Source organism: Micropterus dolomieu, linkage group LG03 (genome assembly GCF_021292245.1).
Source record: "Micropterus dolomieu isolate WLL.071019.BEF.003 ecotype Adirondacks linkage group LG03, ASM2129224v1, whole genome shotgun sequence".
Classification (NCBI taxonomy): Eukaryota; Metazoa; Chordata; class Actinopteri; order Centrarchiformes; family Centrarchidae; genus Micropterus; species Micropterus dolomieu.
In genome coordinates, this window is record NC_060152.1 from 16,560,042 (window position 1) to 16,574,351 (window position 14,310).

The following is a 14,310-nucleotide window of genomic DNA, read 5'->3' on the forward strand; positions in this document are numbered from 1 at the left end:
CCGCCCCCCAGGGTCCTAAGGGTGTATGTTGTGAGACATGACCAAAGGGGGAAAGGTGAAGGAGGTCATAGGGAGGCTAGAAGACCAGATTCCTGACTGGCCCCATCATTTATTCAGTCCCGTCCCCCACCCCCCTAAGCAGGAGGACGCCAGGTCCCTCCAGCCCAGGGCTTATAGCAAGAGCCCCTCTAGCACTGGCAGCACCCCAGAGTCAGCGACAACCCCGCCCATCCCCAGGACGGGCCCAGGGGGGCCCCCCAGCGCGCAGACCCAACCCAGGGGTTTACAGCAGACATTTTCTCCATGCTAATGTGATCTATGAGGTGATTTCAATATTGGGTGATACTTATATTCTTTTTGGCCTTCCAGTTCATGAGGATAGTTTTCTTGGCGATGCATAAGGCAGTGAGAAGCATGTATGATGTGTCAACCTCTATACTAATGTCACTTAGGTCCCCCAGCACGCAGAGTGATGGGGAAACTGGGACGGGGTAACTTAGCCATATCGATAGGTCTTCACATATCTTAATCAGCATTAATGTTGCCAGTGCTTTTCAAGTCCCACAGGACAAATGTAAGAGTGCAGAAAAGTTGACAACTCTAATTAAGAGGAAAGTTTCACAGAAGGTAAGCTCTGTTGTATCTCGGGTCTTCAGCAGCAGTGTCCCACCATCAGAGCCTGACCTTTTTGTCCCTAGTTTCATCTCCAACACATCATCTCTTCGTCAGATGGTGTTACATATGACCAAATGTTTAGGTAAGCTGAACTCCCAGTGCCTGGGAATGTGTTGGCAGACAAACAACACAAAGTATGCTCCACTCAAAAGCTCTGAATCTCCAGAACAGATCCCGGAAATAGAGGAACCAGAGAGCTGTGAACTGCCTCAGAGCATAAAATCCGAGATCTCCATCCCCTCAGTGATTGAAGCTGTGACTGACATCCTTTCCAAATGGTCCAGTAAGACACCAGACATTACAGAACACTGCATGAAAAGTGTCCCTTCGTCTTTCGTCCCTGTAAACTGCCGTGAATCCCACTAATCCCCGGGAGTTATCGATTGTTTTAGGCGCAGCGCTTTCCCGTTCGTCTGTGCCGAAAATTGACAGAAACAGACCCGCCCCCCCGTGGAGATGTAAGACCGTGGGAATATGAAGCAGCTTTGATTAATAATAATAATAATAATAATAATAATAATCTTTATTTGTAGAGGACTTTTCAAAAACAAGTTACAAAGTGCTTTAACAAGTGTAAAGACAATAATACAAAAACAATACAAGATAAAAGCATGAAAACATTGAAAAGACTAAAATACATGTTTAAGATAAATATAAAATTAGTAAAATAGAATAAAATAAAAGGGATAAAATAAAGTCAAATAAGATCGGGAAAGGCTCTCCTATAAAAGTATGTTTTAAGAAGGGACTTAAAAGAGTTCACTGACTCAGCTGACCTGATTTCCTCGGGCAGGCTGTTCCAGAGCCTCGGGGCCCTGACAGCAAACGCTCTGTCCCCTTTAGTTTTCAGTCGAGACTCTGGAACAGACAACAGACCTCTGCCCGAGGATCTGAAGGTACGTATGGGACTAAAAGTTCAGAAATATAACAAGGCTAGAGGCCATGAAGAGCTTTAAAAGTGATCAATAGAATTTTAAAGTCAATTCTAAAACATACTGGGAGCCAGTGTAATGAAGCTAAAATAGGAGTAATGTGGTCATATTTCTTTGTTCTGGTTAAAAGCCTGGCAGCTGAGTTCTGGTCAGGATCTGTTTGGGTTGAACAGGTGAAAAGGCTGTTGCAATAATCCAGGCGTGATGAGATGATGGCGTGTAAAATGGTCTCGGTGTCCTTAAAAGTTAACATAGATCGAATTTTTGCTATATTTCTAAGTTGATAAAAACATGATTGAAAAAGCGTTGTGGTGTGCTGCTCGAAATTTAAATTACTATCAAACCAAACACCAAGGTTCTTTGCCACAGGCTTAATGTGATTTACTAGGGAACCAGCAGATGGCAGTATTTGATTTGCCATCTGCTGGGACCCACTGACCAGGATTTCTGTTTTGTCTGAGTTCAGCTGGAGGAAATTATTTGACATCCATTTTTTAACTTCACAAAGGCAGTTGGTAAGTGAACTCAGCATTCCAGGGTCTGTGGATCTGACGGGCAAGTATATTTGTGTGTCATCAGCATAAATATGACAAGAAATACCATGTTTATGGATAATATGTCCAAGGGGAAGCAGATACAAGGAAAACAAAATGGGTCCTAAGACCGACCCCTGAGACACACCATATTTAACTGGACAGAACAAAGAGACAGTTGTTTACAGACACGCAAAACTTCCTATTTGATAGGTAGGATGAAAACAATTCTAGGGCAGTACCAGAGATCCCCACTCAGTGCCTCAGTCTGTCTAACATGATGTTGTGATCAATGGTGTCAAAAGCAGCGCTAAGGTCCAGGAGTACCAGGACTGAGCACATGCCATCATCAGCAGACATTAAAATGTCATTGGTGACTTTAAGCAGGGCAGTCTCAGTGCTTAGGTACTTCCTAAAACCAGACTGAAACTCTTCAAATATTTTGTTATTTTCCAGTACAGTGAGCAGCTGTTTGGACACAATTCTTTCTAGAATCTTTGCAATAAAAGGCAGTTTTGAAATTGGTCTAAAATTTTGATGGAGGGAGGGATCTAAACCAGGTTTCTTTAAAAGTGGGTTCATGCAGGACATTTTAAAATAGTCAGGGACACAACCAGTAGATAGGAAGCTGTTGAAAACAGAGATCAAATGGGGCCCAACAGAATCTATTACTTTCAGTAAAAACTTTGTAGGTATTACATCAAGTGGGCTGGAGGACACTCTCATTTGTGATACTGTTTTTAAAAGCTCAGACAAGTCGATGGGATAAAACTGGTTAAAACTCTCTTGTTGCTGGTGAGGAACCTCTGAGTAAGAGGCCGCGTGGGTAATAGAGGCTCTGATTGACACCACCTTATTGGTAAAATAAGATAAAAACAATTCACAGTCATGATTACTTCCAGCTGAGGCACAAGAAGAGGTTGGGTTTACCAGCTGATCCACAGTCTTAAACAGAAACCTGGGATTGTGTTTATGTGTAGTAATGAGTTCAGAAAAATAGTGTAGGCCTAACCTTTAGAGGAGCAGTAATATTTAGTGACGACAAGCAGATATGATTGAAGTGATCGACCAGATTGTTGGTGTTGGAATCAGACAGGTGTTTGCTTTGCCTCTGAAAGAATGCGCAAAACTTTGATGACTCTACTTACCCTATGAAAAGCAGCAGCAGCAGCCGTCAGCAGCCCAACCTAGCTTCTCAGTCATCGGGTGAAACAAATTACATCACAAAATCATCAATCACATCTGATTGGTTGGTAGATCTGTTGCTATTGGTCACCTAGGTCTTTAAAAATACTGGCTTGGGTAAGCCCCTCCCCAATAATAAAGTAGAATTAATAACCCTGTATTAAATAAATACTGCACTTGCTGAAGACTATTCATGTTACACGTAGTATTCATGCTATTACACTAATCAAGGACATGAATTTACGAGGCACATGTTGATTAAAAGTTCTTTTATTTGTTAAAAAGGCAAATTTGAACAAAACATTTAAAAAAACATATCAAATGCTGGGCTGCGGGTGTTCCGATTTGTGGTGTGGAGAAGGTAGGTGGACCCAAATGCAGGATGTAGAGCGGAGCAGGTACAGTTCAAAAGGTTTATTTAAAAAAACAAAAGCGAGCACAGAGTCCAGAAAACGCAAAGGCATTAAATCTAGGTAAAAACACAGGTTATTAAAACTCCAAGAGACAGGCAGGAACATGAGCTGGGAATAAACAGGACAAAACACCAAACGAGAGCGGGAACCTGAAGCCACGACAGACAGCGCATAACACATACAATGACCAGACAGGGAATGAACAGAAACACCAAATATTTATACACAGGGATTAACGAGCAGGGCAGGAGCAACACAGGTGACCGGGATCAGCGCTAACGAGGCAGAGAGACAGCAGGGGAAAACAAAGAGACACCAATAAAGCCACAGGGAAAATAAACCATGAAGAAACAGAATAATATAAATAACTAATCCAGAACATAAGCAGACAGATCACAACTATACAAATAAACTACAACTAACAGGGAAAATAGACCAAACTACGATTAAACAGAACACAGAGCAAACATGGACAAAACAATACAGAAGTACATGCACAGTACATACAGAATGCACAGACCTGTATATTGGGGAGACTAAACAACCACTACACAAACGCATGGCTCAACACAGAAGGGCCAACTCCTCAGGTCAAGACTCTGCAGTCTACTTACATCTGAAGGACAGAGGACACTCGTTTGAGGACCACCAGGTGCACATTTTAGACAGAGAAGATGGATGGTTTGAAAGAGGTGTCAAGGAAGCCATCTACACCTGGGTCGAGAAGCCGTCATTGAACAGAGGAGGGGGTCTACGCCACCACTTATCCCCCACTTACAATGCTGTCCTTTCATCACTTCCCAGGAAACTCAACAAACGTAACCTATTGGCCTCAGGTGAAGATGCCAACGATGGTCGTTCAGTCTTGGCCACTGTTAGTCCTAACGACTGTAACAACTGTCGTTACAGCAACCAGGAACACTAATGAACCAGCAGTATCGATGACCCTGGCAAACGACCCCACTGAGGTTAAATAGCTGAGTTTCCCTGCCAGTCAGTCAGAACTCCTTTGGATGAGGGACGAAACGTCTTCCAGTATCTTCAACCAAGTCCAGTTGCCCTTGACTTTAACCTTCGTTGGATAACTATGACCTGGATGACTGAGAATCTTCATAGACAATACAGAAGTACACAGACCAGGAAAAACACTAAACATGAACTAAAGCATAAGACTAAGAATTAAGGCAAAGAACTAAAACGTAAGACATAAACAACTAAGGACAAGGAACGAGAGAAACAGAGGCACATAAAAAAACACATGAAACATGACAAGAACAGATACACACAGGGAAAAAATACAACTCAAACATAACCCAAAACTAAACTTATAACAGCAGGACGAAGTGTGGTCACGTGGTGGTGGCCGTCAGAACATCATCCATTGTACAGACGCCTGTGATGCAGTGCTTTGTACTTTGGATTGGCCCCCAGCCTCATCTGCAGCGTGAAAAAGAGGTCGGTGAGCTCCTGGCTGCTGAAACTTTGGGTTGCACTATCTCCCACGACACCCCCTCAAAGCTGCACTCTTCCTCATTTGACATCAGATCAATAGTGACGCCATTCAGAACGCCACTTCATCTGCTGCCAGTACACTCTGCTTCACACAAACCTAACAGACAATCAGTACTGCATGCTCACAAGGTATGTTTTCATTTCATTTTACTGAGTTGTAAAATTAAATGATGTTTGTAACTCACTTCTGCTACAAGCAGACAATATACAACTTACGAATATAATCACAGAATGAAAGAGAAATAAACTATGTTTATAAGAGATAAAATATGAAATAAAAGAGGCTGAAAATGCTGTCCTGTCTCCCAGCACCTCTCTGGAAGCTCATAATGTAGCATCTGAAATTGTCAAAGCTATAATTGATGACCTGCAGTCTCATGACTTGGGAGATGTAGCTAGCAGCGGTGAGAAAAGATGCTCACCAAGACCTCATTTTAATATGGGGTTAATATTTCACAGGGTGAGAGACTTTCTTGTCTCACAGGCCGCACCATCAGAAGATACCGCCAATGCCGACCAAGCAGTTCTCAAACACAGCTTTTTCAAGTTTGCTAAAAAACAGTTTGACAAAATGATGACCTGAGCTGAAGACAAAGCACACAGACTTCTTTGTAAGTCGCTACCCAGATTCTATGTCCTGTCAGCCTAAACCCATGGAAGAGGATGACTTTGAAGAAGCTATTGATGGCATTTTACCAGGAACTGTTCCTTATTCTCCAAGGCCCAGACGTGCATCTAGTGATCCAACCAACAACTCGACATTGATCAGCATGAAAGAGCAGCAGTTTTCTCAACTAGATTTTGAGACCATCGAAAATGATATTGACAGCTTGTTTAATAAATTCAACCTACCAGAGAAAGCTGCAGCACAATCCAACAAAACACTGGAAGACATCAAATCCAGTGGCATGATCAGGAAGTTTTCAAAGGACCTGACTGATAAAATATACAGTAATCTGATGGCTGGCCAGACATAATAAGATACAAGATCCCCGCAGTCCCAAGGGTGAGAAGTGCCTCTGCCTCTGTCAGGACAAAGGCATATGCCATCACAGAGGACGCAGTGGAAAAGTTCTTGCAGCAGGTGTTGCTCTGGATGGAGATGGAGCCATCAAACAAAGAAAGTCACAGCGAGGAAGTGGCAGGTGCATTAACTGACATTAAAGACCTAATCACAACAGTGCTGACGTAGCTGAAGTATCTGCATCCGTCTTCATGGATATTGACAGTGTTGACAGTCAGCAATTGCTCAAATGCAATGTCGAGGTGACTTCAGGAGCTCCTGAAGAAGAAACCTCTAAACCCAGAGCAGTCGCTTACTCCTGTACTCTAGCACCTAATGATAGTCAGGTGTCACACTCAGAAGGTGGAGATATGTCCGCAGTGTCAAATGATTCCTCTTCTTTCACATCAGAGTTGATGACCAGCAAACTCATCACTGCCCTGCTCATGAGGCTTGTCACAAAGGCCTCTTTGAAAACTGTCGTGGAAATTATATTCCTGGTGATGGGCTGAGCAAATAATTGACTTACAACAAACCGTTGTCTTTAAATAATTTATTTAACAAAAGAGAATAAACAGAGAATTACTAAAACACAAATACAGCTGGTCTAGAGACCTGCCGCCTAAGGCGGCATCGGGCGTCTGGCCCCGAGCAAAGGGATGCATCATTATTGATGATTATGATTAAAGACCTTGACCAGAAGTTTGGCTCTCCAAAAAAGATACTGGAGGCTGCAATGGCATCAAACAATACATCTTTTGATGTTGTGAAGTGTCTGAAAATCCATATAAATGCCTTCCTCAATTCATTTTGTCGTACAGTAGCATTTCTGTTCTGTTCTGTTTCTGATGGCAGATGGCACCTTAGCCTCTGCCTCAGTGTGTGAATGGGGTAAATGTGATGTAGTGTAAAAGTGCTTTTAGTGGTCGTAAAGACTAGAAAGGCGCTCTACAAGTACAGATCATTTACCATTTACACTTGAGTCAAAATGTCCGCTGTGAGAAACGTTTAGGGCTACACGGCAGCTCAGTGTTTAACACTGTGGCCTCACAGCAAAGATCAGGGTTGGATTTACAGCCTTGATCTTTGCTGTATGAGTTTCTATACTCCCCGTGGGTTTTCTCTGGTTGCTCCAGTTTCCTCCCCTATTTCAAATTTGAAAAATCATTATTTCAACAATTCCAAAAAAAAAAATAAATAAATAAATAAATAAATCTAAAATAATGTTTGATTTTGGTCGTGTTTTCCTCTGCTCTCAGATTGGTTGAGATAACCAATCAGATCTGACAGTATTTTTTGCATTGAGTGCATGTGTCATTTTCAGCTCAATACTACAAAATGAGCTTCACAATAGAACAGTTGTTCTCAAACGTTATCATGTCAAGGACCCCTAAACTGCCACAAGTTAAACCACGAACCCCTATTTGATAACGTCCCTCATCTGAAAGGATTTTCACTTGTAGATGTATTAATATAGAAAGTGTATGAATCCCAAATAGTCAAACTTTCTGTCATTGTGTTTTTTCTTAAGGAATATTAGTTAAAATAAATTATATAACTTTATCCCCAGACCCCACTTTGAGAACCACTGCAATTATGGAAAAAAAACTAAAAGATGTAAAGTGAACACTGAACTCAGCAGGTCTCTTCCATCTTTAAATAAAAGCAGAGTATTCTGATTCTAGCTAAATATGCATTAACATTAAAAACACTTCAGAGAGTATAACAGAAAGACTGGAGTCATTTGCAGACTTAAAATGGAAAACAAAAATTCTTCACATTCTTCTATCATATAACAATGCATGGTGAGTCATTGCAGAATAATAACAGATTAAGTGTATCATTTAACACAGATTTTCGAGTCTTCATCATTAGACACCACACATGCTCAGACCGTCTCCAGGGGAGCTCTTCCAGGGAGCTCTTCCAGGGAGCCCTCAAACCTGTCTCCTCTTCCTCCAGAATAAATTGGCTTAAGAATCCCATTCTGATCAATCAGGAGCCCAGTGCTTGTAGAGGAATTCCTGTTGTTCCTCCGTTGTAATGTGTAGGAGGAGACGGGGTGGGGCCATGTGTGTTGTGTGGTACTCAAAGCATCCTTCAGTGCAGAGCTGACGATGGGTCATACAGCTTCGTTTGTTGTCAGGCAATATTTGCTTTCTAACACACACACGCACACACACACACACACACACACACACACACACACACACACACACACACTGCAATGCCAAAGATTGTCCATATTTAACATAGAAGTGAATATAATTAACTGCTGTCTGATTCAATAGATATAACCTATAAAAAGTAAAAGTAAAAAAAGAACGTAAATTACGTCATTGTGACAAATAGCTAATACAAAAAATACAAGCAAGAAAATAAATGCAAACAAAATAGGGGTACAAACACAATGACGATGAAACTGATGAAGGCATACTTTTGAGAAAAGAAGGCATATTCCTGAACAACTGGGTGAGGAGGACTCCTTTTCCAAGAGAGATGTGACCTCATTTACACAAAACAAGGCGAGCTTTTCCTTTTCAGTATTATTCTTGAGCATTGTTATACATCACAAATCACATCTTAAGTCTTCCCTCAGTTTGTTACTGTGATTACATGATAAAGTCTCCTTCTGCTCTTTCGATGAAACATTTTTCACAGTGATGACTGGAACTAAAGACAGCACAATTTACAGCCTTTTACCAAGACACTGGCCTTACAGTTACAGCTGGTGGGGGAAATCTTTTAAATCTTTTTTTGTATTGTGTATTTTTGAGTTACACATTTTAAAAGAAGACAACACATTATTAATAAATACTTGAAAAAGAACGTATCATACAATTATGTCACCGTACACAGTTAAAAAAAACAGGACAGTTAGATAATACAGTAAAAAGTTTAGTGGAGTAGGGAGAGAGTGTGGAATTTAGGAAATGGATATTGGATTACATAGGCAGATTTAGTATGAATGAAAGTAAAGGGTAAATAAAGCCTGGAGGTGGCAGTAATGCAACTCAATGGATGCCAGCTGCCGTAAAAACCCAAAGAAGAAGAAGAAGAAGAGGAAGAAGAAGAAGAAGAAGAATTAGGTCACAGGAAGTTAAACATTTCCTTTTCCGGGTGAAGCAGTGTTTACAATCCGGAGTTTCTAGAGAGAAAGCTTCATTGCATCGTATAAAACAGCCACCAAATGGCGTCTCACATCCCCATCACCGTCAGGGCCCAGCCGGCAGTTGCCGGCTCTGCCGCTCTCCGGGGGAAGAAACGTCCCGGTAGTCCGGCGGTTTCTGGCGCTCCGCAGGTAACCGGGAGCACCAGCAGCAAGAAGAAGAAAGGACAGCTGACAGTGACACCGACAACACAGACACAAGTAATCGAATTATATATCTATATAATTAAATATCTGTCCATTAGTATGTAAAGTTACACTTTTTATTGTATGTTGTATTTGCTGTTCAACAGTGATGTTATTGATTACACTGTCCATGTAATGTTGTGTAATTGCTGCTCATTATCAACGTTAGTCAGAGGTTAGAATAACGTTGCAAGGCAACGCGAGAAATGCAGTGCAAGAAAAGTAGTTTAGCAAATTTTATATTCATTATTTAACAATCTGCTGATTATTTCCTATGATCAATCAAAAATGTCATGACCTGGGGAAAAATGCCCATTTTAGTTTCTCAGATCCCAAAGTGGCATGCTCATATTCCTTGTTTTATCCAACCGGGCAGTCCAAATCTAACAGGCATTCAGGAGCAAATCCTCACATTTGAGAAGCTGGAACAAGAGTGTGTTTTTCATTGTTGCTTGAAAACTTACTAAAACAACCGATTGGTTATCAAAATAGTCTTTCCTGTGCTCTTCTTCTTCTGCCCCCTACAATTATCTTGTATTGATTGCACTTTTTGTTAACTCTAACTTCTTTATTTACCCCATTGATGCGACATGTGCCATTAGTGCTTACTCGTATTTATTGCTGCTTTTATTAATATGTATTGTCAGTTGTGGATCTCGTGCTGTATTTGATGCTCTGATGATTGTATGTTGTTCCTCAAATGTAAGTCGCTTTGGATAAAAGCGTCTGACAAATGAGTAAATGTAAAAAGTAGTTACAGATGAATTTTCTATTGATCAATTAACTAATTGTTTCAGGTAAGCCAAAAAGCACTACTAAATCACAGTGAAAAAAATCCGCAGTATGTACAAACATGTTTTGTAGTTAATTATGCACTTTTAAAGCCAAAAGGACAAAATATTAACATCCTGCTCGTGGACATGAGGCCATGTTTGACAGCAAGCATAAAGATCAGAGACCCACTGACATCAATGTATCACTGTTCTTCTACACAAGCTCAGGTGTGACGATAATGACTTATCAGAGCTTTACTCATGAATAAATATCTTTTCCCCCTTGATTTAAAAGTTTCATGTGTGCAATAAAAGCTACATAGACAGAGTCATTGAATTGTATCTAAAATTGCTACAATGTGTTTAGCCACCTGCAGACATTGTTTACATTCGAAACATGTAAAATAAGTGGCTTAAAATCAAATGTGATCACTGTTTGATGAGGCGTTGTCTTTCATGTTTCATTAGATACCAGCAGTGGAGTCGGTGGCTGAGGTGAAGGCGGTGGGAACAGTAGACAGCGGTCCAACTGCCATCACAGAGTCCACAACAAAACCTCCACCATTCAAAGACCCCACATTTATGGTAAGTGTCTGTGACCATGTGGATTTTAAGTTTATATGCTTCTGTTACCTTTTATTTAACCATCCTGCCATTTTTTCCTCTCTTAATCTCGCCAGCACTCCGGGATCGGTGGAGCAGCCGCAGGTAAAAAGAACAGGACCTGGAAGAATCTCAAACAGATTCTGGTTTTGGAGCGGACGTTACCCTGGAAGCTCAATGATCCGAACTGTGAGTTTTTGTATCTTATTATTATGTTCTTTACAGTATACTGCATATCAAAGTGCTATAATATTACATAAGACTGCAGTGACAAGTAACCCTCACTTGTACAAGAAATGCCCTTAGTCGTAGTTTTAATCAGTAGTAGGGCTGCAGCTAACGATGACTTACTATTCGAAGCTTCTATAGATTATTTCAACGATTCATCACTGCGTCATTTAAGAAGTACTTTTGCTTGACGGTGGCGGCTGTGCACGTTTATAGGCCATAGATATTTATTGGTCCTTCCGGAAATTCAGAGTGTGTCATACAGCAAACATCAGACCAACAACATCAACAGACTAACAACCAGACAGCTGCTTTACAAACATCGCTGTGCTGTTCAGACTACACAACTTGCTGTCTTGTGACGTGAGTCTGAAGTCGTTGTGGCGTTCACACTACGTGACTGATCGGTGACAGGGGGTTACACACTACACGAGCTGACAGCGGCTCTATCACCCTATGCTGGTCTCCAAACCACGTTTTGTCAAGAAAACACGTGAAATGGGAAATGACCGATCCTGCACACGAAACAGCTGTTGTTTGTTATTAGAAAGATAGCAATTATTAAGACAAAGAATCTGGGTGAAAGGAAGGATTAGCACACGCAGGTAGCAGGGATTGTCTGAGCTACAGAGAGAGCTGCAGGGGAGTTAAAAGGTGCAGCTCCCCGACACCCAGTTAACTCATGACTGTGAGGTTACAACTCATGGCCCAACAACACACTTGTGTACATTTTCAGCTGAGGTCTGCAGCTTACTTTGGCTAGCCTTCAACTCAGCAATCACGGTTTTATGGTGCACGGACTGTGACATAACAGAGTTGTTGTTGTTGTTGTTGTTTTCTTTAGCTTGAAATAATCCCATACTTTGGACACTTTCTTCTTTGTCCCTCGCTATTTTCTCTCTCTTCCTCCACTTCGCAAACAGCGCCATCATAGTCACGTCGTGTGAAGAGCGTAAGCGTGATGTGCAACAGTAATAAATGTCCGTGCGAAACTGTGTGCCATATAGTTATATGGATTAAATGAAGCCTTGATGCAAAGAATTTGCTTTGATGCATTTTAGTAATCGATTTAATAGATGAATCGTTCAGCTCTAATCAGTAGTTCAATTTATGACCTATCTGTGTTCATAGACTACAACATTGATGCCCCTCCCTCGTTGAAGCCAACCAAGAAATACTCTGACATCTCTGGACTCCCTGTGAGTAATCAAGATGCTAAAATCCTCATTGTTAAATGAAACAAAATTACTTCAAAGTCTTGTATAAAGCACACGCTGAGTACTCTTTCTTGTCTATCCTCAGGCAAACTACACAGACCCCCAGACAAAGCTACGCTTCACATCCTCTGAGGAGTTCTCCTACATCCGCTTGCTCCCCACTGATGTTGTCACTGGCTACCTGGCCCTTCGAAAGGCAACTTGCATCGTACCCTGACAGCTCAGCAAGGTTTGAAACCTGAAACAGGTTCAACTCTGAACTGAACTTGTGTCAGTGTAGGAAGCTGTTGGGCCAGCCAGGCGACTCTGAGAGAGGGAGAGAGGCTGCTCACAGAGATGCACCACAACTGCTGGATCTCACAGGCTGACCACTGCTAAACATTTGCACTCCTGTTCTTAAGAAGGCAATCTCAGTCGCAATTTTTACCGTGCGACAAATTAAATACAACAAATGTGAAATTTCTCTTTTTCCATTTAGAAAACAAAAACATTGCGTGATTGCTTCTATTTGTGAGATGTTTCTGGTGAACAGTGTTGTCACTAGCTGGCTGTTATGTCAGTCTTATCAGAACATGTCCATGGACAAAACATCAGAAAGTGTTTACAAAGGTCATTCAACGGTCAGCGATGAGATATTATTTTGCTTTTTTGTTAAAATACAATTCCAAGTATCCTTGATGATATTTACCTATTACCAGCTCCTGCTAAATCTTTGGGGGACATACAGTTGTTTCTCAAGTACTGAACAAAGCATCACTTGCCAGGATGCTGTACGCCCCCTTGTGGTAGAACATCTGTCTAGCCCATTTAAGCTATCTTGAATTTATTTAGTGTTAATCTGTGCTTGATTGTATGCTGTTTGTATAAAAATAAATGTTCATCATTGATTAAAATGACAAAATTGCTGGCTGAATGTTGCTTATAGGACAACCTTTATTCACACTTTTGACAATGAGTGCCTTAAACAGAAACATCCACACCTGCTCTACTGTACTGCTGTTTCTTGAATTTTATATGCAGTAGCCTTCATGTATGTAAGCTATGAAAATGTTGCTTTGCCAAGAGTCACAAAGCAGGCCTCATTTCATAGGTCATATGTAGAATTGGTTCCACATGGTTCTAATTCCACAGCTGCATTTGATGTATGAAATCCTTTCTGATTGGCAGTGAGGATGTCTCATTAATCACACATGGCAGGCATCCAGGATCATTTCCATGGTATATTTTCCCACAAAGTTGATGAATGAGTACCAGTGAATTTCTCATGTTAATGATCCCTAATATGCAAAAACTAAGAATAAAGGCACCAGCACAGTCAATGAGGATCAAGAGCTTGACAATGACAAAAGCCCTGTGTAAAAATCAGACCTGCAACCTGTTCAAGTCCACCACTTGAACCACTGAGCTATGAGTCCTTAACTGTTGAGACGGGGAGACGCACTTGCTAATCTTAATAATTATTCAGCTTTTGCAAATATTTCTTGATACTTTGTTTACATGGGCCCTGTATATAGACATTGAACAGTTGCCTTTGTTTGCAATATGTCAGCTGTATGTTAATAAATAATAAGATAATATGTTACAATTTAAGGGTAAGTCTGCTAATATTTTAGATTTGTCTTATTGCCAACACATCTCATGTAGATTAAAACAAAAACCAACAGAAACAATTAATTTAAGGGCCTCTTATTCTCATCATACATGCTTCCCCTCGGCTCTATCTTTAAGAAATTCTGTGCCACTGTTATGTGGATGACACACAATTTTACCTACCATTTACACCTGATAGCACCTGCTCAATCAATCTTCCTATTTTGCTTTATTTTGATTCAGGTTTTATAATGTAAGATGTTTTAGGTTTCCATTTTTAGTCTTGCTTTC

The 14,310-nt window shown here is 40.9% G+C and overlaps 1 protein-coding gene across 1 annotated transcript; it reads left to right on the top strand.

The window, feature by feature from the left end:
- The first annotated feature begins 9,348 nt into the window (after positions 1-9,348).
- ino80c (INO80 complex subunit C) lies at positions 9,349-13,342 on the top strand. The gene is made up of 5 exons (XM_046046164.1): positions 9,349-9,623; positions 10,850-10,966; positions 11,062-11,173; positions 12,344-12,411; positions 12,515-13,342. Exons 1-5 carry the CDS (start codon positions 9,444-9,446, stop codon positions 12,644-12,646), a joined length of 609 nt encoding a protein of 202 aa, XP_045902120.1. The 5' UTR covers positions 9,349-9,443; the 3' UTR covers positions 12,647-13,342.
- Positions 13,343-14,310: the final 968 nt, after the last annotated feature.